The sequence below is a fragment of the Martes martes genome, assembly GCF_963455335.1.
Source record: "Martes martes genome assembly, chromosome: 1".
NCBI lineage: Eukaryota > Metazoa > Chordata > Mammalia > Carnivora > Mustelidae > Martes > Martes martes.
Genome location: NC_137888.1, coordinates 166,988,480 through 167,014,244, shown reverse-complemented (window position 1 = coordinate 167,014,244; position 25,765 = coordinate 166,988,480). Strand labels below are relative to the sequence as shown.

General features: G+C 39.9%; 1 protein-coding gene across 9 annotated transcripts in view; it reads left to right on the top strand.

Moving 5' to 3' along the window:
• The window catches only part of SETD5 (SET domain containing 5), an 88,167-nt gene that overhangs the window by 59,491 nt on the left and 2,911 nt on the right, over positions 1–25,765 (top strand). For 8 of the 9 annotated variants that reach the window (XM_080819810.1, XM_080819809.1, XM_080819808.1 and 5 more), the window contains 7 exons: positions 2,316–2,445; positions 10,848–11,092; positions 16,030–16,500; positions 19,284–19,582; positions 20,452–20,585; positions 21,315–21,403; positions 21,790–24,474. In XM_080819810.1, coding sequence (XP_080675936.1) covers positions 2,316–2,445; positions 10,848–11,092; positions 16,030–16,500; positions 19,284–19,582; positions 20,452–20,585; positions 21,315–21,403; positions 21,790–22,398 — 1,977 coding nt within the window. In that variant the 3' untranslated portion in view covers positions 22,399–24,474. Of the gene's footprint in view, positions 1–2,315; positions 2,446–10,847; positions 11,093–16,029; positions 16,501–19,283; positions 19,583–20,451; positions 20,586–21,314; positions 21,404–21,789; positions 24,475–25,765 lie in introns of those variants that run through there. The other variant, XM_080819812.1, reaches the window with a different exon arrangement.

Sequence of the window (25,765 nt, the reverse complement as noted above, 5' to 3'; positions counted from 1 at the left end):
AAGCTTCAACTTTGTAGGTATAATACATGTGGGGTAGAGGGGGATTGGTCTTCCAGATTTCTTAGAAAACCATCCTGACTGAAATTGAAATACTTAGCTTTGCATTGGTATTTTATTGTGTATACAGGAGGGGGTTATATAATCTGTGTATCTCTATACTTAATTGAACAGGTCCTCACTGAATATGTGCACCTAGTGATAAGCTATGAGCTTTCTTCATACGCATTCTCACTTAGCCTTCGTGACAACCCTGTGAAGTTGGGTTATTGGCCTTGATTTATAGGTCCAGAAACTTTGGCTGAGATGGATTGCCCAGAGTTAGGCAGCTAGTGAGAGGCACGGCCATATTTCAGTCCAGATCTTTGGACTCCAAAACCCAAATTACTTCTTTGCTCCTTCACCTTAGTAATGAGACTTGTCAAAACATTTCTCTTACCTGTCTCTGAGCTTCTAAAAGACTCTTATACATGAGTTTTGGAGAAGGAGGAAGTATCCTTTTGACCTAATAACTGTAGCTAGAACTGAGGTGCTAAGGGCATCTAAAATTAATTTGTTTTTATGGAACTTGTTAGTTACAAGCAAATGTTCAAGTTATTTTTTTTGTCGACTCTAAAATATTACATAGACATACAGAAGGGCCAAGAGGAATGGGTTTGCTCGTATTTGCTATGTTTGACCTTATAGCTAACCATAGCAGCATCTTACTCCTTAGAATGCCCCTGTCCTGTTTTTATTTTCCCTTTGTGTAGTCATCAGATCCAGAGTTTAAATTCTTTTATGGGTGCATCTACTTGACACTGGAAATTTAAGAAATTATCTTCTCTTGGAGGAAAGCACAGTGACCCCAAGTGAGTCCTGTCATCTGCTTTGAAAAGAAAAACTTGTATTTGAGTTATCTGTAACAAAGGATTTTTCAGTCATTTTGTCCTGCTGGGCTTCATTTTCCCCATCTATACAATGAGTGCTTTGGACAAGGTGACTTCCAAGGTCTCTTCTAAGTTGTAAGGTGCTGTGGTTCTGACAGTTCATCTTGATGTCAGTATTCTGTGTAAGCGAGTTCATTCATGGTCTTGTTTTAGCTTTTCCAAGATCTGGTCATGTCATAAAATGTTGATAACGATTCAACTGACTGTTGAGATCCCTTTTATATGCTTATTCACTCTTATTGCCTCGTGTTTACAGTTTTATTTTTGCTTTCATTTGGTAGACCACAAAGCCATTTATTTACATGATCTAAAATTTTTCATGGTGAAATTCTCCTCGCATTATTTCCTAAGTTTCTAAGAGGGTGAATCTATTTGCTCTCTTCAGTGAAGAGAATATTTACTTACCTGTAATACTTGTTCTCTAAAGGTGTGAAATTATAATCACCTTTGCTCTTCCTATTTGGGGGAGGGTCTGATTCAGAAATTGATGTTTATCAAAATTCGATCTGTCTTATGTCAGGGCAGGAGAGCCACAGAGTGGTCAGCAACCTACAACTGTGTATCTTAAGAGAACACAATTACAGGTAAGAAATTTTCTCTCTTCCCCAGGATGAATAATCTTATTATCCTAATCTTTGCAGACTCACTTTCTGACCTAAATTTGTATCTCATCATTTTAGATTCTAGTATTCATTACAAAAAAATGTGACTGATTAGAGAGCTCTTTTTTACTTTTCCCCCTTTTTGATTTCTGCAGAAGTTCATTTATTCTGGTGATTTGCATTATTCTTGGCCTAATTTAACCGAAGTACTTAGTAGGGAGAAAAAACTCACAGGTTATTCCATCTGAGAGTAGACCTTTTGGAAGTATTTTGTACCTGTATTGAAGAGCTGTTTATTCTCATCCAGAGTCTTCCTGTGAATCTTTTCTATTATCTCTTCAGATGTCCCCAGCACAGGGTAGACAACTCTTAAGAGATCTTTGTCTTCCTTTTTAGGCACTTATTTATGTACTAGTTTTATCCTATATGATCAAGTCTCTCTCTCAAATGAAAGCTAAAATTTCTTAATCTCTTCCAATTTACCCCGTTCTAAACATTACGAAAAGTTGAACAGTAATCATTTTTTACTGGTTTTGGTTTTTTGGTGGGATCTCATTATGTATAGTCCAGATTTTCTCAATTTTGCCCCATAGAAGGAATTGATGGGGCAATATTCTAATATGCTGAAACGCAAGACAAAAAATACTTGACTGTGGAACTCAGTGAGTGTGTTGGAGTGCATCTCTCACCAGTTGATATGTAATGATCCGGTTAATGTATTTGAAATAGCTTTACTAAGTAGTCTTAAATGATTATTGATAATTCCCTGGTTCTTTTCCCACTGTAGCGCTGGATAAAGCAAGCCTTGGAAGAAGGGATGACTCAAACATCATCTGTACCCCAAGAGACTAGAACTCAGCATCTATACCAAAGTAATGAGAATAGTAACTCTTCTAGTATCTGCAAAGACAATGCAGGTATGTATCTCAAACCTTCCTGAATACATAAGCAATTATTATTTCAGGTCGACATAAAAATTCAGTTTGACTATTTGAACAGTTTGATTAAAAAAAAATTGTTATCTAAATAGTTACTTTACATCTGTCTTTACAGAGGAAGAGAGAGATCTCAAGTCAGGGAACAGTTTTCCCACGCCGACAAAGAAGGAACTAGACAGTGTACAGATAACAGCAGAAATGGTTAAAAAAAGGTTAGATACGTTTAAAGTAGTAAGTTTAGGAAATCTATATCCATGTTTATAAGAGGAGAAATAAGCAAGAAAGATGTGGGGTGCTGTTGAGGAAACAATAAAGATTACACATGATTGAGCTGGGTGGGGCTTGGGTGAATGAAGTAAATGAGAAATCCTTAAAATGGTATTGTTTTCAAAAGGGCTTGCACAATTAGTGCAAAATTTTTTAGGAGACATGGCTTTGAATCCAATATAAAGTCCTTGTGAGTTTTTAAATTAGAAGGTCCTAAAAAATTGTCTGGTCCACTGGTTTTCACAGTAATTCTTGCAGGGTAATTTTAATTGAATTGCAATTGAGAGCACTGGTACATGAATTTGTGAGGCTACCTTATTTTGGCACCAGTCTTTTTACCAAAGTTTCTTCTGCCAATTTCAGCTTAATTGAAAAGTTCTCTGTGACTTCCATAAGTTTATCTCTAAATAAATTTTGTGAATATTATGTAATCAAAAAAATAAAATAGATGCTAAAGGTCATGTAAGATTATAGCTAACATGATGTAATATTTCAGATTTTCGTTAAAAACGACTTCACTGTTTCTGTTCATTGCCTGTGACTAAATACGAACTTAAATAGATTTGTACTAATAATATCTGCTTTATATTAAAATTCTGTGTAATATTATATGTGGAAAAAAGTAAGCTGCTAAATTTTTTTTTCAAATTATTAATTTAGTTAATTCTTCTATCTCTAATTTGGATTATACCTTATAAATTTTCACGTGTATAACCCCAGGATAATAAAACCCCAGTGTGAACATCTGGAAGATAAATGATACTATTTATCTTATCTTTATCTTTATTCTTAAAGTATTTTACCCTTCTTCTACATCAAAGATTAGAGAGATTTACTCAAACTAGACAAATACAAAGAAATGCTGATACCAGATTTCCATCAATATTAGCAATTTATTGGAAGCTTTTACAGTACAGTGAGAGTATAACTTAAATCTTCCATCTAGTATACATAATTAGGCACACTTGCATTTGTGTTTTGTATTTGAGTTTGGGAAAGGAAGGTTGTATAACAGTTCATGTCCTGACTAGCAAAGACTCATAGGCAAAATGTCTTTGTTACTACATGCCTTGGTTGGAATGGAATTAGGACTATTAGTCACCAACCTTTATTGAATTTTTGCTCTGGTCTCTAGCAGTGAGAAACATTCGAAGAACACACCTTGCCCTTAAGGAGCAACACAACCAAAAGGAAAATATCTAATTAAACCAAGCAGTAGTCAAATGAATGATGGTATATTGCTGCAAGTTAGTATAAATCCTGAGGGATTATTTTTATTTGCTAGTTATGTTTTTTCAGAAAGACTAAGGAGATGTTAATCAAGAAAGGGAAGTAGAGGTGCCTGGGTGGCTCAGTTGGTTAAGCACCCGACTCTTGATTTCACCTCAGGTCATGATTTCAGGGTTGTGGGAGCAAGCCCTACATCAGGCTCTGTGCTGAATCTAGAACCTGCTTAAGATCCTCCCTTCTCTCCACCCCCCACCCTATTCCTCTCCCTACCCCACCCCTTCCTCCCTCTGGTGGAGGGGGAGGGTCAGAGAGAAAGGGAAGTGTTTTGGTAGAGTAGAAAGAATCCAGTGGACTTGGATTTGAAGACCAGCTCTACGCTTTACTAAGTACATGATGTTAGGCAAGTTACTAAGCATCTCTGAACCTCCTCTCTAAAATGGGAATGGTAATACCTGTTTTATAGAGCTTATATGAGATGAATGAGTTAAATAATGTATGTAAATGGTTAGAGTAGTATCAAACCCATAATAGGAATTATTACTAACATTATTCTACACAAAATACTCTTTCTTGTTGAGCATTTATGAAATGTTTACAGAAATTAGTCAGATACTAGGGTACATTAAAGATGCTAAGTTCCTAAAATCTAAACTTGATTAGGAATAAAAAATAAAATTACTCTTCAGGAAGGAGAGGGCATAATGTTCATTGTTTGTAAATGGTGTGGATATGTACCTAGTAAAGTCTAATCATCTGAAAAACTTAGATTTAATAAGGGTTTAGTAAAACCGGGGCACCTGGGTGGCTCAATGGGTTAAAGCCTCTGCCTTCAGCTCAGGTCATGATCCCGGGGTCCTGGGATCGAGCCCCAAATCAGGCTTTCTGCTCAGCGGGAAGCCTGCTTCCTCCTCTCTCTCTGCCTGCTAGTGATCTCTCTCTCTGTCAAATAAATAAATGAAATCTTAAAAAAAAAAAAGAGTTTAGTAAAACCACTGGATAGAAGGTACATATGCAAAAATTAATAACATTTGTGTACTAAGAAAATGAATGAAGAAAATTTTTTCATTCCCAAACTTAACCAAACTAAGAAATTGCCTAGGAATAACTATAGTGGAATGTGTGGAGTAAACCATTGCTGAGAAATATGTTTATAAAGTCTTGAAGATAGAGTCTATATTTCTTAATGAAAATTATAACTGTAGTATCTCCCCCACCTTCCCCACCTCCCATCCCCAGTTTAATATAGTTCCCATCGAAGTAGCTCATTATGGAAGTTGATTAAATGAAGTTTATCTAAGTAAACATGAAAATAAGAAAAAAGAAGAAAATAAAAAGGCAAAGAAGTGCCTTCCCTAGCAGTACAAAACTAGTTTCTAGGGGCACCTGGGTGGCTCATCTAGTTAAACACATGTCTCGATTTCAGCTTAGGTTATGGTCTCAGGATAGTGAGATCAAGCCCTATATAGGGCTCTGCGCTGATCTTGGAGCCTGCTTAAGATTCCCAAAATTAGTTTCTAATATGAAGCCGGAGGCTAATAATTAAATTAAAATAGTACTGGTGCCTGAGTGTATGTGTGTGTATGAGATAGAATAGCCAGAAACAGGTCTTAGGTAAATGAAATATTTGCTAAATTGTTCTGGAATTTTTACTTACTTGAGGGATTAAAAAGAATTAGATCTAGACACATTGAAATTTTTTTTTTGTAAAAGTCAAACTTGAATAAAGTTTCTGTGCCTATATTGTCTAAATATTATATAGAGTTTAATGGAGGAGAAGTCTATTAAGAGAAAGGATTTGCAAAAAAAAGAGAGAAAGGATTTGCAATAAAAATGGCAGAAGAATAATATTCCTACTACTAGCAATTTGCTAAGGTTTAAAATAATGTATTAAAAAGACTAATACTCTGGGTTGCTTGGCTGGCTCAGTCAGCAGAGCATGTGACTCTTGATCTCAGAGTCATGAGTTCCAGCCCCGACACTGGAGTTAGAGATGACTTAAAGAAATAAACTAAAAAAAAAAAAAAAAAAACAACTACCTAACGAAGTTGTTCTACAGAAAAAAAATATGGACTAAAAAGTTTTGTACAAAGTACTAGTTATCAAATTATTAATAACTGCAAAAATGTAGAGAAGAAAAAGCAGGATTTCAAGCCCTAAAGGAGTGGTAAAATTTGTTTATTTGCTATGTGCACATACTTTTGGGTGCACATAGCATACCATATGCATGTATATACTATATACTATACAGTTTTATTAAATTTTTCACCCTTTATTTATTTTGTCAAACTAACCCCCCAAAACAGCATCTTACTACTTTTAAGTTAGATTTCAGTGATCTGAATCTTGAATCTGTAAGAATATCAAAATAAAAGTATATTATGACCAAATGAAATTTCTGCTACAAATATAAGGATGGTTTAGTATTTGAAAAATTATTCATATAATTAATTTATTAGGCCAAATGGAGGAGGGGGAGTAATAGTACAGTAAATATTAATTTAAGGATAAATCTAGTAAAATAAGATGCCTATGACCTTTTTTTTTTTTTTTTTTAAATTTAGAAAGAGCAGGAGCAGGAAGAGGAGCAGAGGGAGAGGGAGAGAGAACCTCAAGCAGACTCTGTGCTGAGTGTGGAGCCCTGTACAGGGCTTGAGCTCATGACCTGAAGGGAAACCAAAAGTTGGACACTTAACCGACTGAGCCACCCAGGCCCCCATCTTAGATTTTTTTTTTTACATCTGTCTGAAAAATAGTTGCGAGTTATGCTTAATGGTAAAAACTATTTGTATTAAACCTTAAAAGGCATTATCAAGAACACCAAAACTAAATTAATACTGTGTACTAAATTGTACTTCAATTAAAATTATAATAAATTTTAAAAATGGGTTATCAGATTATCTCCCTCTTATATTAATTAACAGTGTCTAGAATTATTAGACAATATGAGTACCAAAAAAAATCTGTGAGATAAAAGTACAGGTAAAGAGGATGTGTGTGTTATCATTGTGTGCAAATAATATGCTTTATCTACCTGGAAAAGCCAAGTGAGTTTACTAAAACACTGGTAGCTAGATACAAAGATAAACATTTTCTTACATGTTAAAAATAACATGTAGAGGGGCACCTGGGTGGCTTAGTCAGTTAAGCACCCAGCTCTTGATTTCAGCTCAGGTCATGATCTCAGAGTCCTAGAGTCAAGCTCAGATGTAATCAAGCCCTCATTTAGGCTCTGCACTCAGCAGGGAGTCTGCTTAAGGATTCTCTCTCCCTCTTCCTCTGCCATTCCTTCAACTCACACTCAATCATGTGTGCTCTCTCTCAAGTAAATATTTAAAAAAAAAAAAGTGCAGATAATAACACAGAAATGTGCGTAATAATACACAGAGATAACAAAAACTAGAGAACACGGGCAAGTAACCCTAATTAGAAATTTGACAAATCAAGGTGCCTGAGTGGCTCAGTTGGTTAATCATCTGAGTTCGGCTCAGGACGCAGATTTCAGGGTCTTGGGATGGAGCCCCAAGTCTGGCTCCCTGCTCAGCAGGGAGTCTGCTTGTCCCTCTGCCCCTCCCTTGCTCTTGCTTGCTTGCTCTCTCTCATAAATGAACAAACGAAAGAAAGAAATATGACAGATCTATATGAAGAGGTATAAATGAAGGCATGAGTAGCTGAAAGATTGTTAACCAAGGTGCTGAGTGAGAATTCTTCTTCAGTTACTCCTGAGTTTAATACAATACCAATCAAAATTCTGACTTTGGTGGGGAAAGTACTGTCAGCATGGTGAATGATTTCAACAGTTCACTGACAGGAATAAGTATGCTAGAATAGCCAAAATATTTTGGACAGCTATAGTTGAATAAATGAAATTACCCAAGTTTTACTAAAACGAATGTCAATATTGATGCCATTTAGACAGCAGTAAAACTGTACAAAACTAAACCCAGTTTGTGCAAGAATCTAATAGGATAAATGTCATATTTCTAATCAGTGGAGAAATTATAATTCTATAATTACAAAAGATTTTTGAAGAATTACTACCTTCTACTGAAGTATGTTTTGAGTTAAAGTATATTTGGAGATAAAAGGGAAAATAGGTCAGGGTTTTTGGGTTTTTTGTTTTGTTTTGTTTTGTTTTTAAGATTTTATTTGTCAGAGAACACAAACAGAGGGTGCTACAGGCAGAGGAAGAAGCAGGCTCTCTGCTGAGCAAGGAGCCACATGCAGGACTTGATCCCAGGACCCTGGGATCTTGACCTGAGCCCAAGGCAAATGCTTAACCATGTGGATGTTGCTAGATGCTTTTTACCATGTGTTTCTGAATGAAAATTGTAGGTTACTGAGCTGTGTTAGACAAGGGTCAGTAAGGCCACGTCAAGAAAAAGGTCTAGATGAAAATGCACCAGGATATTAGGAGTATGTTAATCTGTAGGTATGGTTTCAAGTTTTGTGTTTGTTTAAATATGCGGGTGTTTGTTTATACAGTTTTGCAGATTATTTGAATATAAAGAAAAACAATATAAGACTTGAAAAAAAATTTGAACATATAGTGTTATAGGTGGAAAAAAGGCAAATGACCACTGGCCTATAAGCTTCCATCAGGGCAGATATCAGATTTATTTTGTTGAATATGATACCATAATAACTCAATAAATATGTTTTATGTGAATGACCTATAATTTGATTTGGAAGTGGTAGGGTTCATCTGTACATTCGAACTTTCCTAGAGTGAGCTTTATTACTTATCTAATTCCCTTTAGTATTTAGCATTGGAGCTGGCAGTATAGCAGTGGGTTTGGTTTTATTTTGTTTTTTGTTCTTTTAAGATTTACTCTCAGAGTACATTAAAAAGTGTTCTAAGGGCACCTGGGTGGCTCAGTGGGTTAAGCCTCTGCCTTTGGCTCAGGTCGTGATCTCAGGGTCCTGGGATCAAGGCCCACATGGGGCTCTCTGCTCAGCTGGGAGCCTGCTTCCCCCCTCTCTCTCTGCCTGCCTCTCTGCCTACTTGTGATCTCTCTCTCTCTGTCAAATAAATAAATAAACTCTTTTTTAAAAAAAAGTATTCTAAACATGTCATGAATCATATGTTTGTTTTTTTATACCTAAGCATCTTTCAAAGGAGGAAAGTCAGAAAGAAAGCTCTGTTTCTGGAAAACAAAAATATGAATATACTTCAATCTAGGAAAATAAGAAATTCTCACATAATCAGAAAGAAAAAAAGCATGTCCTGTATTTTTGGCATTTATTCTTCTCTCCATTTCCACATCTGCTAGCCTAGTTCAGTGCCTCATAACTGTTAACTACTCCATTAACTCCAGATAGTCTCCCACTGTCATCCTAACTGTTACTGCCAGAGTAAATCATCCTGAAGGATAACTCTGATCATGCCTTCTGTCCCAGCACTTGTCCTTGAAGGCATGGGATAAATGCCACTCCTTCCACTTAGCTTTGGGGATATATTTTGACATAATGATTAAGAATGTAAGTGAGGGGCGCCTGGGTGGCTCAGCCCTTAAGTCTGCCTTCCACTCAGGTCATGATCCTGGGGTCCTGGGATCGAGCCCCGAGTTGGGCTCCTTGCTCAGTGGGGAGCCTGCTTCTTCCTCTTCTCCCTGCTTGTGCTCTCACTATCTTTGTCTGTCTCTCTCAAATAAATAAATAAAGTCATTTAAAAAAATAGAATGTAAATGAAACTAAATTATCTAGTCTTTATCTGTGCACATCAAATTTCTAATAGAAAATGGATTTATAGAGTTCATATTAAATCTGATAATTCACATAAAGCACATAGAGTAGTACCTGGCATATAATAAGCACTTAAAAGTGTAATTTTTTTTTTAAGATTTTATTTTTAAGTAATCTCTACAGCCAACATGGGGCTTGAACTCAGGACCCTGTGATCAAGAGTTGCAAAGCACAATTATTTTTTACAAATGCAGAGCAGTATGATCCTCTATAGAGATTCTTAAACTTACATTATGCATGTTTAATATTATTTATATTAAATGATTTAAATATTATATTAAATAATATATATTAAACATACTTTTTCTCATCCTCACAGATTTGTAAATCCTCTGAAATAGATTATACGGTGACCTCCCCTTACATACCTAATTCAATGGTTTCCATATAGTAGGTATTAAGTAAATAAATATTTTTAGCTGTAAATGAATAAAAGTAGATTTTTTCCTCTGAGAAAGTGAGATAGGTGCTTTGACCCGAGTGGTCATTAAAATATATAGGGTAGTAGTTTCCTTTATAAGTGGACCCAAGAAATAAAAGAAGTGTAGGATATTCCAATCAGAAAAAGAGTACCAGCTTCATTTTTGAAAATGGTTGGGAGAAATTTTTGTAAAAATCATTTCCTACTTTGAAGCACTCTAAAACTAGGGGCCAGGTATATAGGTCAGGTAATCATTTGTAACTATTTCCTACTAAAGCAAAAAATTTTCTACCAAAAAAAGGTAGAAATATATAAAAGAAGATAAAAGGAGTATGGAGTTAACATTCTAGAAACTTGAGCTGGTGACATGGCAATTAAGTAGAGGGTGATTTTAACTAAGTGACAGTGAAATTTTTAGAAATTCAATGTAAAAAATAAAAGAGGTTTATATTTTCCACTGGAAGAGATTAAATTTGTTCCAGAGATCAGTCATTAGAAGTGTCAGATTCATCTGGTGATTCTCTGGGCAGTAGAGAATTTTGAGAATTACTTATATTTGGCAATTAGTTCTTTGGCTTTTGGTTTGATTGCAGGGAGATAACATCGGGATGAGGCAGAAAAGGAATTAAGAGCCATTGTGGGCTAGAGATTAATGGCTTTACTACAGAGCCTCCCTTTAAGCTGTGGTTTCAGTCTCTCATCCAAGCTTTGTATTTCACAGACTTGTTGAGCCCATTAAAGAAATGGAAGTCTCGCTATCTGATGGAGCAGAATGTCACCAAGTTACTGCGGCCTCTTTCTCCAGTCACACCACCCCCTCCCAATCCAGGCTCAAAGAGCCCCCCGCTGACCACACCTGGCCCATCTCACCCAGAAGAGGAGTGTCGAAATGGATACAGCCTCATGTTCTCACCAATCACGTCTCTTACTACTGCTAGTCGCTGCAATACTCCTCTGCAGTTTGAGGTGATTTGGGTTTGCTTGTTGGGAGTGCTGAATATGAAAATTATCATTTACCCTCCTCATTTCAAGTATAATATCATTCCCAATATTTCTTGACCATGTTCCTGCCAGTCTCAGCAAGAGAATGAGAAACTCAGCTTCGGTGTGACCTGTTACCTGGTAGCCTCTCATCTTCCCCAAAAGTCCCCATACTTTCCCAAAAAGGAATAGTTCTACCATCGATGACATTCATCTGTTTTTGCATGCAATCCATCAGTCTCCATAACCGTAGTAAGCATGTTACATCTCCATCTTTGTCTTTACTGCATACTTTGATTAAAATAGGTCTCTAGCTGCCTAGTAACCACTAATGAAACCAGCTTCAGAGCTCAGATTATACTGATTGACTCTCTTTCTTTCTAGGCCTTTAAATGAGTGAGCTATCTTTCCCTGTTGTTTTGTATTCTTACTGTGGCCTCAATGAATGGAGATTTAGAAAGTTTGGGGTATGGTTTGTGGCAAATGAGGGGTTTTTTCCTACTCCAGGTTACTTTCCCTTCTTGTTACAATGTGTTAGGAATGAAAAGTTAGAAAGAGGCTAACAATATGTATTTGTAAGAGACATATTTATTACATTCACTCTCTGGATTGAGTTAGAAATGTGTATTTTAGCTGTTGGAACAGTTAATTCTGATTCACATTCTCGTGTTCATGTGTGGATGACAATAGGTTTACTGAATAGAATCCTTGTGTATAAAAAAATCAATCTATTGCATGCTGCTTTGATTTGAAATTCATTAAACAGTCTCTTCCTTCTTCTTAAAATTGTTCTGATCACCAAACACTTAGCTCTGCCCCTAGCTTGTAATTTCTCTAGATGTCTTCTTTGATAAAGGTGAATGCTTTAACCAATGCCTTCCTACCTGTTCACCCCTTATGAAAGCATAGGGATTAAAAGTACCCATCCTTTTGAGTGGCCAATTCAGAAGGAGGTAGCTAGCAACCTTGAAAGCAGGAAACAGCTATGTTCTGTACCTGAATAGACTGTATTAATTTCTTTGGGAGCAAACCTCTTTGGCAAGGGGATAGTGGGGAAGCAGAGGGAAGCTTCCTGGTTACATTTGATTTATAGAGAAGTTACTCTTTACCAAATTCGCTGTGACATTCTCATTAGCCATACAGTAAAGCACCTGATTCAGGCCTTACTAACTTTACTTTGTCTAATTGCCTTGATTTTTCAGTTAGCAAGTAGAATTTAATAGTAAAATTTCATAAGAGAGTGTTCACCCTGGAGGGCAGCAAATTGTAAGCATAGGATTTCATATTTTATCATTTCAGGTTTTATTATAATTAAAAAGGTAAAATTACAGAAATTAGAGGGTACATCACCTTCCAAGACCGTTAAATTGAGCATTCAGTGCATTTCCTAATCCCATGTAGTATTTTAGATAACTGAAACACTGTGCAAGGGTGAGGTATTCTATGTATTTATTTATTTAATTCATTTTGCAAATCAAAGATCAGTTTAGTGATGCATAGTCTAAGAGTAATGTTAGAATATTGGGAATAAAAGTATTATATTAAATAATTCATCCCTTCAAAAAGTCTGATGCCTATTTTCACTGTTGCAGTCTCATGATTTAACTGAGGAAATTTAACTTTTCTTGTCGATAAAACAGACTTCACCATCCTGACCATCTTTATCACCATTTTAACTGCCATGCTCTTTCCTGTATTCTAGTATAGGAAGCCTTATTTCCATCCAAGACTATGACACAGAGAAATACCAAAAGGTGTAACAGGTAAAGCTCAGTTTGGTTGGGGAAGAATCTTTTTTAAAGGAAAAAAAAAATCATCCCAGTGAAAAATGTCCCCAGTGCTAAGAGAAAGAGTTGAGAAGACATGTAGTAGAAGAGAACAAGATCGTGAGGGAGGGGGAAGCATCAAAGAAAAAGTGAAAAGCAACTTTGGGAGGGCTAGCTTAATTAACCTCCTCTTTTCCACCAGAATAACCTTTTCCTTCTCTTCCTAGCCCAGTATCTACACAGTACCCAGTCCATCAAATAAAATTAACAGCCTCATTTCACCTCCCATGGAATGGATCTGCCACCCGGGTCTCCAACATTAGGAACCCTTCCCTTCCTTTACCCCTAGTACTCTGAATCCTTGTCACAACCACCACTATCTTTCTGTCCACTTTTTACCATTCAGATCTCCCATCAGAGTTCACTGGCCAGTTCCTGTTTGAGTGCTCTGGGAGTGCTGCATCAGGTGAAAGCTCTAAGGGGAAGTCTGTTTAAAATGCAGGGACTTGAAATGTTCCCGTCTGCTTCCCCCCACTCTCTGTTCCCAAAAGTACAGGGATTTTCATATCAGAGAACATTGGTAGGCAGGGGTGTTCAGATCCAGTTAGATTATGCTGTGAACCGTCTAGCCTATGAGCTGGATTGCATTCTGTGTCCTGTAACTGTTATTCAGGAGGGCTGGCCATCTCCCCATCCCTGTCAGCCCCAGCATGCTCAGCACTTTCCCTCGACAACGGTGGCAGGCCTGAATCACACAAGAGAATGAAGAAATACGTTTCAGAAGGAGGTGTGGGATAAAAGAAAAAGATTTCCCTATGGAGGAATAAGTGGTAGGGTGCCCTTCAGTAATAAATACTATAGGCTAATCAACGGTCATCAGATGTAGAACAGAATTTCAAATGAAATTATAGTGTACAATTTCACCAATCTAAGTTTTTTCTGTTATCTGCTGAGGATGTTTACTTATAGCATGAAACATTATAAGCAGTTTATCCCTAAATGTTTCCAAGGACACCAAGGAAGCATTTTTAAGCAGTCGTTTTGTCCATTGAGATGAATTTTGCAGTTAAACATTCCCCTGTGCATTTTTTCCCTCCCCTTGCCCCCCACCACAAAAACTTGTGGCTAACCATCTATGCTTGCTTTTATTTTTTTGTTTGTTTTGTTCTGCTTCTTGACTTCGGATAGATGAATAACAAGATGCTTTTCCCTCCTCTAGAACATATCCTCCCCTGAGAGTTCCCCTGCGAATAGGCCTGAGTCCCTGTCACCCGAGGTAGTTATCACACCATCTCAATCACACTTGGAGGCTGAGAGTGAGTGTGCATGAGTGTGTGGGAGGGCTGGGGGGATTGAGTGAATGGGGTGCAGTAGGCTGAAGAGCAACCAGTCAGTCGCTGTAAGTTGAGTAAATCTTCCCATGTATGACTGGATCACTCAGAACTTTCAATGTAGTTGGAGGAAAATGAAGGGTGTTTGTGTGTGTGTGTGTTGGGGTTTGTTGTTTGGGGGAGGGGGTGGCTGAAGAGTTCTTTTAAAGAATAGAATCTGGAAGTCAAGTTTAAAGCAAGCTGAAGATGTGGGAGCCTTGGTAAAGAAAGTAACAAATAAGGTGTGTTTGTTAAATAAAGTTGAAATCAAAAGTTGGTAGGAGTTACCTTTTGATATTTATTATCTTGGGCTGATAAAGGAGCATTTTATTCTAGAAAAGTTAGGCAGTGATTTATGTCTTGTTTCAGTGTTTAATCTAACAGCTCTGTTTAACAGGATGTTTGGGACTTTGGTTGATAGATTGAACAGCTTCTTTAGAAAGGGAGTCCTGCCTCTCTGCTCTCTCCATTTTCTTTATATCTCTTTACTGGGTATGCAAGGAAACTAAGTCAGCACATGGCTTCTGTCACACAGGCCTTTCTTCTTTTTCTATAGTAGTGGAGATGTGGTGGCATACAAGTAGTATCTCTTAGAATATCTAGTTGAGTGTTTTTCTTAGGCACCCTACTGCTGTGGAGATGTCAAATTCAGATTTTAGTGCTAGGGTTTTTTAACTGTTCAAATATTTGGACGTATCTAGTAATGATTAACTCTGTGAATCCACATGGAGCCTTTTTCCTCTTGAAGTGAAAGCTGTAGTCTCTCATAACCTTTCAGAAATTAAGTGAACTGTTAACTCTACCCCTTTCCAGTTAAAAATGTAGTGCTAAACTTGGTGATAGTTGATAAAATTCTGAGTCAGAATTTTATAGATCAGTGTGAATCTGATAAAGGTTGTCTTCTAGTGTACTAAAGGTTTTCTGGGTGTTTTCTGCTCTTGTAAGGAAATCATGGTGTGACATCTGGATTTTTGGTACCATTCTTTCTAAAGAGTAATAGTTGACCTAGTGATGGAAAATCTTGGTGTTGGGGGGTAATGATACCAAAGGGTAGATACGGTTTATTTTTGGTACAATTCAGCATTTTGAGTGCTCTGCATTGGTGGGCGTTAGTGGTCTTGCAGTATGTGGACATATATCAGAGGGTAAAGAATTGAGTGGCCAGAAAATTTTATGAGAAGCACACATACTTAATAGTGAAAGTGAGTGAAGAACTGGTTGGCTGATGTCTTTAACTAATACCATTCTCCTCTACTAAACCAGTAACTTAAATACTTGACTTTCTACTTACTGCTTTCTTTCCCTTTTTCCCTCCTCCCACTTTCCATCAGTATTAAATACAAATGAATAACACCAGAAGCCAGTTGTTATCTTAAGACACCAGTCTCACCCCTGTAGCATACATGGGGCTCAGGTAAATCCCTGATTATACTTCCAGTCCCTTAATGTAGTTCAGGGTGACTCGGCAAACCTGATGAAAGGCTAAGCAGGCAAAATAGTCACATTTGGCCAATTGTTTAATTCTGATTTTCCCAGGCTTCTCATCCAGAAAACTTTAAAGCAATTTGTGAAAGGCTGGCATTCTTTAATAATCTGGCCTGCATATACTTTTGCTCCATGGGCCTTTTACAGATGTTAATGGCTTTCTTTCTTGTACTCCCATCCTTCTTACCCCATCCCTCTTACCTTTCACCTGTGCCCCTCTCACTTCCCTTCCTTTCTGCCCTTTGACTTTTTCCTTCCCCCGCCGCCTCCTCCATGTCTCTGTTGATTTTTATTCTTTCAGCTTTGTCACCGGAAAGACCTGGACTTGACAAAAGTAGGCTACCTTGACTCCAACACTAACAGCTGTGCTGACAGACCTTCCCTCATCAACTCGGGTCCTTCTGACCTGGCTCCTCATCCCTCTGTCGGGCCCCCCTCTGAGACTGGCTTTCCAAGCAGGAGTGGAGATGGACATCAGACCCTTGCAAGGAACTCAGACCAGGCATTTCGGACAGAGTTTAACTTAATGTATGCCTACTCCCCATTGAACGCTATGCCTCGAGCAGATGGACTGTATCGAGGGTCTCCCCTAGTAGGGGATAGGAAGCCTTTACATTTGGACGGGGGATATTGTTCCCCTGCAGAAGGGTTTCCCAGCAGATATGAACATGGTTTTATGAAAGACCTCTCTCGTGGATCCATGTCACCTGGTGGTGAAAGGGCTTGTGAAGGAGTCCCATCTGCCCCTCAGAACCCACCACAGAGAAAAAAGGTAAGTGTTTTACCTTATATAGGCCCTTTTGAAGAATAGTATCTAAGCAATTCAGTAGATACTTACTGAGTTAACCGCCATGTGCTTAGCACCACTCTCCATGTGAGGAAAAGAAAGTCATGAGACATGATCTCTGCCATGTCCAGTGAAAGACAAGACTGTTTTGTTTTAAAGATTTTATTTATTTATTTGAGAGATGGGGGTGGGGGACCATGAGCAGGGGAGGGACAGGGAGAGGAAGAAGCAGATTCCCCACTGAGGAGGGAGCCAGACACTTGACCAACTGAGCAATCCAGGTGCCGCTGTTTTGTTTTGTTTTGCTTTGCTTTGTTTTTTGTTTTTTTTTTTTTTAAGATTTTATTTATTTATTTGACAGACAGATCACAAGTAGGCATAGAGGCAGGCAGAGAGAGAAGGGAGGAAGCAGGCTCCCTGCTGAGCAGAGAGCCCGATGCGGGGCTCAATCCCAGGACACTGGGATCATGACCTGAGCCGAAGGCAGAGGCTTTAACCCACTGAGCCACCCAGGCGCCCCTGTTTTGCTTTGTTTTTAAGAAAGATGTTTTAATACAATTTGATGAGTGTTACAAATATTCAACAAATTTAAATGCCTGCCATGTATGTGCTGTGCACCTGCTATGCAATCAAAGGATAGAAAAATGGAAAAGAATAATGTTAATTACGTGTATTATTTAGCACTTCTCATGTGTTCAGCTTTTTCTTATACATTATATCCTCACTGTAATCCTGTAAGATGGGTAATCTCCCATTTTGCAGATGAGGAAACTAAGGCAGGTTGAGTGACTTGCCCATGGTCACATAGCTAGTAAATGGAAGAGCCAGGACACTGCCCAGGTCTGTCTGTTTCCAGATTTCATGCTCTTATTGCCAATATGCTATATATTTCTTCCTAAATTCTGGCCTAATGGAGCTTAAAGCAAGTGAGACTGAGGTAAGCAGATACTTGTATTATTAAGTAATTACTTACAGTGGCAGTGGATGCTTCAAAGGAATTGTTCAGATATAGTAAGAACACCTTAGCCACAACCTAGTCTAGTCATATATGTGGAGGGTACATAGAGAACGAACAAGAGGCTCCTAGCTAGTTTGAGAGGTGGTGGAGTGAGAAATGACAGGTCACTCACTGATTTAGCTGATCTCTTGTGGTAAGTGGGAAACAGTCTGCCAGCAAATAAGGGTAGGGATGTTACAGAAGGGAGAGCAGAACTTGTAGCTGTGTGACACTCCATTGTGTGGGCAGCAGGGATGCAGTGTGGTTGCAAACAGTTGAATGCTGCTGGAGTGAAAAGTAGGGAGAGTATTGAAAGAGATGGTAGAACAGGAACAGGCCATAGACTGCTGGCTAACAGGTTGGAACTTTAACTTATAAGTAATGCCTGTTCAAGAAATTACAAAGCCCAAAATGTGCTTTTTAGGTCAGTGAATTTCAACTAGGGGCATTTGAAAATGCATGGGAATATTTTGGGTTGCCACGGGAACTTCCATTTACAGTGCAGGGCTAGAGATGTTAAATGTTCTGTGTGTGACAGTCTCACACAATTGCAGGATATCTGTAGTAGTCTCATTGAAATGTAACCTAGTGACTTTTGGTATTTGCATTTCAATGAAATATATTACCAGGATTTATTATTATGAATTCTTTTCCAAGATTGTATATGGAAAAACGAATAGAGAAGATGGTAGTACTTTGCATTTTGGTTATATTTTACGTTTGAGCAGAAAAATGAGAGAGCCCTGAGTAGAAGGCAGAAACACTGGCAGATAATTTGGAGTAAGATACCAGTGGGTTTAGAAGACTATTGTATGAACAGCATTGACCATCAGGAGCAAAAATTAAAATGTTCTTGGATTCCTGGTTTTGTTTATTATGTACAACAGTGATTGAAATCATAATTTGTTATTTGAGAATTGTTGTGTACCTGCTGCCAGTCAGGTTCTGTGCTGGATTTTAAAGATGGAAAGCCAGAAAAATTTGATCTTTGCCCTCATAGACCATACAGTTTAGTGAAGGAAAAATCAAGACACAGGTTGACAGGCAGTGTGGGCAGTGTGTTGTAACAGCAAAGAGGAAGCGTGCTGGGGGGGCCAGGGAGGAAGGCCTTGTTTTGGCAATCAAGAGAGAATGAGGCAGAGTTGGGGAAGGTTTCCAAGCGTACATTTTCCAGACTAGCTTGCTATAATATAAACTGCAAATCATTCTTTGTCTTTCTACACTAGTTTGACAAACAGTAATAAATCCCTGCATGTATCTTGAAAAATTGAACGCATTTAAGAACCCTGAACTGTTGGCTTTTCCTTTTTTTTTTTTTTTTTTTTTAAACAACTTACTGTGGGGATTCTTAGGGATTGGGAAAGAGTTGTTTAGATCACCTGGGAGGCTTTTTCAAACTACACAGCTTCCAGCTCCCCTTTTTCCTTTTTAGGTGTTACCATTGTAGCAAACAGCTGATAGCACTCTTCTGTTACTGGGTCACTGTGATCTCAATTTTCTGAAGGCATGAAAAATGTTGAGGTCTTCTGGTGAACACTGTTCTTCAAAAATGTCATCTCCTGGGTATTTTCCTCTCCTTAACCAATTTCTGACCAATTTAAGTATGTAGCGTGCTCAGTTCTCTCACATCTGAAGGAAGGGTTGCTATTGTTGGTGCCTGCTTTGTTTGCATGGCAGGCTGGTGGTTTGTGAGGTTTCCATCTTCTTTCCCTATTGCTAGTGATCCCCTGACGATGTCTGGCTAGAGTTCTGTTTCTTGTTTCCCTCCCAGGTATCCCTGCTGGAGTACCGCAAACGGAAACAAGAAGCCAAGGAGAATTCTGCTGGTGGGGGAGGTGACTCTGCACAGAGCAAAAGCAAGTCTGCAGGAGCTGGGCAAGGCAGCAGTAACTCACTTTCTGACACTGGTGCCCATGGTGTGCAGGGATCCTCAACCCGAACCCCATCTTCCCCTCACAAAAAATTCTCCCCATCTCATTCCTCTATGTCCCATATGGAGGCGGTAAGCCCATCAGATTCCAGAGGCACTTCATCTCACTGCAGACCTCAAGAGAATATCAGCAGTAGGTGGTAAGTTTATGTTTGATGCTGAAATAATTAAATTCAAGAGGGAAGTATGCATCTAGAATCACTCCCAATTTTACCTAAAATATATTGGAATACTTATCTGAGAAAGGCAGCAGCAGTGCCATCCATGCTGTGCAGCTATTTTAATAGCATCAGCCATGACCCCTCCCCCACCCCCTTCAGCTTTACAGAAGCAAAGAATTGCCACTGAACCTGCAGAACAACACTTTGGATGCCATATAGTTGTGGACATAGATGAGCTATTTTATTTGCTGGGCACTAACACTGCCTCTTCTATTTTTTCATTTCATATGAAAGGTAAGTCAGGAGTTCAGCTCAGTTCCACTTAAATTACGACAGAAGATTCAGTTGCACACAGATAGCATGTATAGAAAGATAAGACATATTCTGAAAGGTCTTATCTAGTTTAGGGGAGACCACGTAGATAAATACCACTGTAAGTAAATAAATAATAAATAGTAGCAAGTATTGAGCATCAAATGGGAGATGTAGAGAATGAGGCTGTTCAGGGATCTTGAACTGAAGCAATGAAGTTTGGGAAAGAAAAGACCTGACTCAAATAAGTAATGTTTATTAATCTATAGAGCATTTATTAAATTACTACTATGTGCCAGGCACATGACTTCACAGAAGAGAAAAATTTCGCATTTCACAATAGAGGTCAAATGTAGACATCTTTAAATTCCTTTTTTCTGTAATTTAAGGCAGAGAAAGAAATTCTTGTTTTGAACTGGTCCTGAAGAGGATGTTTTAAGAGAATGTATTATACAGCCTTTGTGAGAGCTTCATTTGTTCCAGACTCTTGACTCTGAAGTCCTGTGACATAAACTTTCACCCTGTTCCCTTTACAGGATGGTTCCCACATCAGTAGAACGACTCCGAGAAGGAGGGAGCATCCCCAAGGTCCTCCGAAGCAGTGTGAGGGTGGCCCAAAAAGGAGAGCCTTCTCCCACTTGGGAGAGTAACGTCACAGAGAAAGACTCAGGTGAGCCCATGGCCTTCTGCTGCCAGCCAGGTTTAGGGACACACGAGCCAGGCTCTACACAATGCTCACTAAATGCTGGACTGAAGTGAGTCAGTTTCTTATGCAGTGAGGCTCCACTGGAAGGAAGGTTCCAGGTCAGTCTTGCTTCCATTCTTCTGGGCTCCAGCGTTCTTAAGATCTTGCATCCATCTAGTGTTGTCTTTCTCTCTCTATCCCTCCTCCCTCCACTCCGCCCGCCTCTGTTTTTTCCCAAGAGATGGCTTTCTATAACTCCTCTCTGCAAAGGCCCAGAAATCCATTTTGATGAAGGATGAAGAGAAAGAAGGAGACGGGAATCAGATCAGGCATTTAAAACATCGCCCATAATTAACCACTCCTTTTGCCCCTATGGCATGCTGCATTCACTTGATTTGTTAAAAAGAAAGTAGCACGGGCGCCTGGGTGGCTCAGTTGGTTGAACGACTGCCTTCGGCTCAGGTCATGATCCTGGACTTTCAGGATCGAGTCCCGCATCGGGCTCCCAGCTCCTTGGGGAGTCTGCTTCTCTCTCTGACCTTCTCCTCTCTCATGCTCTCTCTCACTCATTCTCTCTCAAATAAATAAATAAAATCTTTAAAAAAAAAAAAAAAAAGAAAGCACGGATTGGTGATACCATTGGTGATTTGAATGAACAATGGCTATTTCTCACTTAATTCTAGGAAGCCAAGTTGATTTTCTGTTATCTTCCAGACCCTACAGATGGAGAAGGCCCAGAGACACTGAGCTCAGCACTCTCGAAAGGAGCAGCCGTTTACAGCCCTTCCAGATACAGCTACCAGGTGAGACGAGAAATTGCTCATCTCTGGGCATAGGAGTATATTCTGGGTTCCAATATTTTGTGATCCTGGCCATCCTTTGCAGTTGAGATGCCGCCTTTGCATATAGTTTCAGCAGCCTTGGAAATAAGTCATCATCTGCTCACCTTCAGGTAATAAATCATGCCAGAAAAATAAATAAAATGATCAGAGACAGCCATTTTACTGTCTTTGGTATCCTAAAAAGAACAAATGGTTAAGAAGATGAAGAAGGTGAAGAAGGAGGAGGAGAAGAAGAAGAAGAAGAAGGAGAAGAAGAAAAAGTAGGGTGTTTTAAATATTCACAAGCCTAAATGGCTTAAATAGGGACTTTTTCACCTCCTTATGCTTTTCCTCCTGACTCTTTCTAGCTCCTGCAGTGTGATAGTCCACGGACAGAATCACAAAGCCTCCTTCAGCAGAGTTCCTCCCCCTTTAGAGGACATCCCACCCAATCTCCAGGATACAGTTATCGAACTACTGCACTGAGACCTGGAAATCCCCCCTCTCACGGTTCTTCAGAATCTTCCCTCTCTTCTGCGTCCTATTCCAGCCCCGCCCACCCTGTATCCACAGACTCGTTGGCCCCATTTACGGGGACACCAGGGTATTATAGCAGCCAGCCACATTCTGGAAACAGCACTGGCAGCAATCTTCCAAGGAGGAGCTGCCCTTCTAGTGCTGCTAGCCCTACCCCACAGGGCCCCTCAGACTCGCCGACCTCAGACTCGGTCTCCCAGTCCAGCACAGGAACTCTGAGTTCCACCTCCTTCCCTCAGAACTCTAGATCGTCATTGCCATCAGACTTACGGACTATCAGTCTGCCCAGTGCTGGGCAGTCCGCTGCCTACCAGGCCTCCAGGGTATCTGCGGTTTCCAATTCACAGCACTACCCACACCGTGGGAGTGGGGGTGTGCACCAGTACCGACTCCAGCCGCTGCAAGGGTCAGGAGTCAAGACTCAGACAGGACTTTCCTAGGGCTTCTGGATTTGGGCAAACAGAACTGAATGAGCCCATAGCTGCTTCCTTCCAGCTGCCTCTGGAACCTAGGCCGAGCATATTGCTGGGGAAGAGGGTACAAGGTGCCAGAGGACTGGGTCTGGTCGACAAGAAACGAGACTTGTGGTCGCGACTGGCTCTGGCCTTGGAGAAAGATGTAAATCTTGTCTGAAGCAGAGACTATAAAGAAGTTTCTCCCTGCTGTTAAGGGTACATTGTTGACAAGCAAATGGTGTTCCGGTTAGTAACGGTTCTAAGTGCAATGAGTCGTGTTGAAGCCTCTGTCTCCCGTCCTTGCCTGTAGCCTGTAGTCACTTGTGCAGTGGGGACATCTTTTTACACACACACACACACACACACACACACACGCCCTCCCCCCCAAAAAAGAAGTTTTCTTTTCAGAGGAAAAAAGCATAAAGAGCCAATCTCAAAGCCCCAAGCCATCTGAGTAGTATCAGGATTTTTATGCACTTAAGAAGAAAGGTAGGTATGGAAATGTTCGCCCTGTGACAACCATTCCAAAAGCAGGTATCTGGCCAAGATGTGTCCACCAAGAATTCTCCCTACCTTTGTCTTAAAATCACCAAGAAATAGGCAGGGATAGCAAAACTTGGAATGTGCTCTGGCTGAGGGGTGCCTGGCTCTCTGAAGAAGAGCTCTTCGTCAACTTCTGATGATAGAGGAGCAGATGATCATAGTAGATTGTCTGAGCCCCCAGCTGTTCCCATCCCCCACCCCTCCTCAAGCTGTCTCACAGCTCAGTAACCCAGAAAGGAAGTAGGCAAAGAAAAGAGAAATAAGTGAGATGGGCCAATTGCATTGCTACTTATCAGCTATTGGCAATAAATTTGATTAGTAAGGATCCCAGGTGTTTTGGGAATTCTTTGAATTTTATTTTTTCTACTCCCAGTTAATCAGGAGTTGACGATCCCGTGAATAGGACCACCTCCATGATTAGGGAGCACGCACTTGTGACTGCAGGGTAAGAGTGGAAAGATATGTTTGTGGAGTGGCACCGACAGGACTGTGATTGTGTGTGGGCATGTCCCACATTTCTTTGGGGGATGCTGATTTGAGAATGGCCCAGGTGAGAGAGTTACAAAGCCACCCACACACCTAACACTGTTCTGGATGAGAGACACGGGCAGACTGGCTTCTCCCCATCAGTGCATCGTGCCTGTTGTACGCCCCTGTGGGAGCCCTGGAGCCCACCCAGGTGGGGTACACAATCTTTTTAAAAATTCCATACGGTTGCCAGCTTATTTCTTTCACTTGTTTACTGTAATATCCGGCGTGTTTTTATTTATCTAATTTTGTATTCAGTTATAACCATGGTAGGGGTAGCAAATATATGACAGGTGTAATCCCTGGTGCTGCAGTGGACCTTACTTCTTTTCTTTTGGACAAGATAATACTGTGAGTCTCCCTCCTTCCTTCCAATTTGTTTTCTTCTTTTTTTCCCCCCAGCCTCTTGCATCCCCCTTCTTTTCTATCCTTCCCTACAACTATCATATGCACAGTCTTCTCTCTTTGTGTGTGACTGTTACAAAATTTCACTTTTTCAAAATTGAAATCAGGTGTTTGCTCAAATGAGGGGAGATTTTTTTTTTTTTTTTAAATGCTGAAACCTCAGCAGAATACTTTTCTTTTTGTTGTTTCCCCCACAAACCCATCAGTCTGGGAGAGCGTTGGGAGTGGAAATCATGTTGCCTGGGATGCTGGTTTCTTTGTATATTATATAAAACGTATGTAAATGTCTCTCCATTTGGGCTGGGGTTTGCATTCTCCCCTTGGTTTTAGCTAAGGGGAGAGGCCAGCGGGCAGGCGGCCCTCACCCTGCCTGGCACGTGCAGAGACCCCAGCCACTCTGTGTGGGCAGGGTGCTGTCAAGACCAGACCTCTGGGGGGGGTGGGGGCGGGGGGTGGGGGGAACTCTTGGAAGGGAAGAAGTATCACTTCTTTCTCAAGTGGAGTGTTTACACCTTGCTGTAACATTTGAACTTTCACAAGAGATGTAATAATTTTGATAATAAAATTCTTAACCATAATAATCATAAAGTTGAGAACTTCTTTGTCAAATTCTCTGACCTTGCCTTGCTTGGTTTTCCTACTTCTACCCTTACCTGAAGAGGCATATGTTCTCGATGGAGTTGTTTTTGCACATAATGGACCAGGAATATGTACTGATCTTCCTTCAGCCTTTTATGATTCAAATCAGGCCAGTATCAAGACCATTCAGCAACAGTGAAACTGAACGTTATAGACTGATTTAAACTGGACTGGAGTTCCTGACCTTGGCCTTATTCATTTGGCGGCTATTTATTGGCCCTCTTCTTTCCCACTCAAAAGCTACCAGGCATTTGTTTCTGGTGATGGGTTTATGCTTATTAAAATTTGGAGATGGGGATATGCAAATAAGGTTTCATGGAGCATATATTCTAGAGCGGGGTGAGAACTAAACCAGTCAATAATTTCAAATAGTCATTACCGTGTTATTGTTTCATAGCAGATATGTAACTAAGGAGGTTGAGGGGCCACTCTAGATTGGTTGATCAGGACAGGTCTCTGAGGACTTAACATCTAAGCAGAGACGCCAACAATAAGGAGGCAGTTATGTGTCAATATGAATAAAGATCATTCCTAGAGAATTAGAAGAGCAGATGCAAAAGCCTCTGAGGAGGAATAGACTTGATACAGTGAATGACCAGGACAGGAATGGGGAGTAGCAAATACCTAGGAAGATAGGGGGTCAGATCATGTAGAGTGGGGGTCAGCAAAAGTGTTGTCTGTAAAGGGCCAGATAGTAAATATTTAGGCTTCGTAAGCCATATGGTCTCTGTCACAACTACTCAGCTCTCTCTTGCAATGCAGAAACAGCCACAGGCCATACTTGCCTATGCTCCAATTAAACTATATTCACAGAAACGTGTGGCAAGTCAGATTTGGCCTGCAGGCTGTAGTTTGCTGGTTGCTGATACACAGAGCCTTGTGGGTTTAGTTTAAAGAATGTGGAATCTAATACAGTAGGAGGGGCGCCTGGGTGGCTCAGTCTGCCTTCAGCTCAGGTCATGATCCCAGGGTCCTGGAATCAAGCCCCAGCCTCTGCTTAGGCTCCTTGTTCAGTGGGGAGTCTGCCTCTCCATCTCCCTCTGTCCCTTCCCCTCTGGTGCTCCCCTGCCTCTCTCTCAAATAAACATTTTTTAAGATATACAATGGGAAAGTCACTGCAGGATTTTAGGCACAGAAGTGACATGGTCTAGTTTATGGTTTGTTGTTGATTGGTTAGTGTTTAAAAATTACTCCGATTGATTTGCTCCTGGGAGAGATGAATAGAAGCCAGGAATCC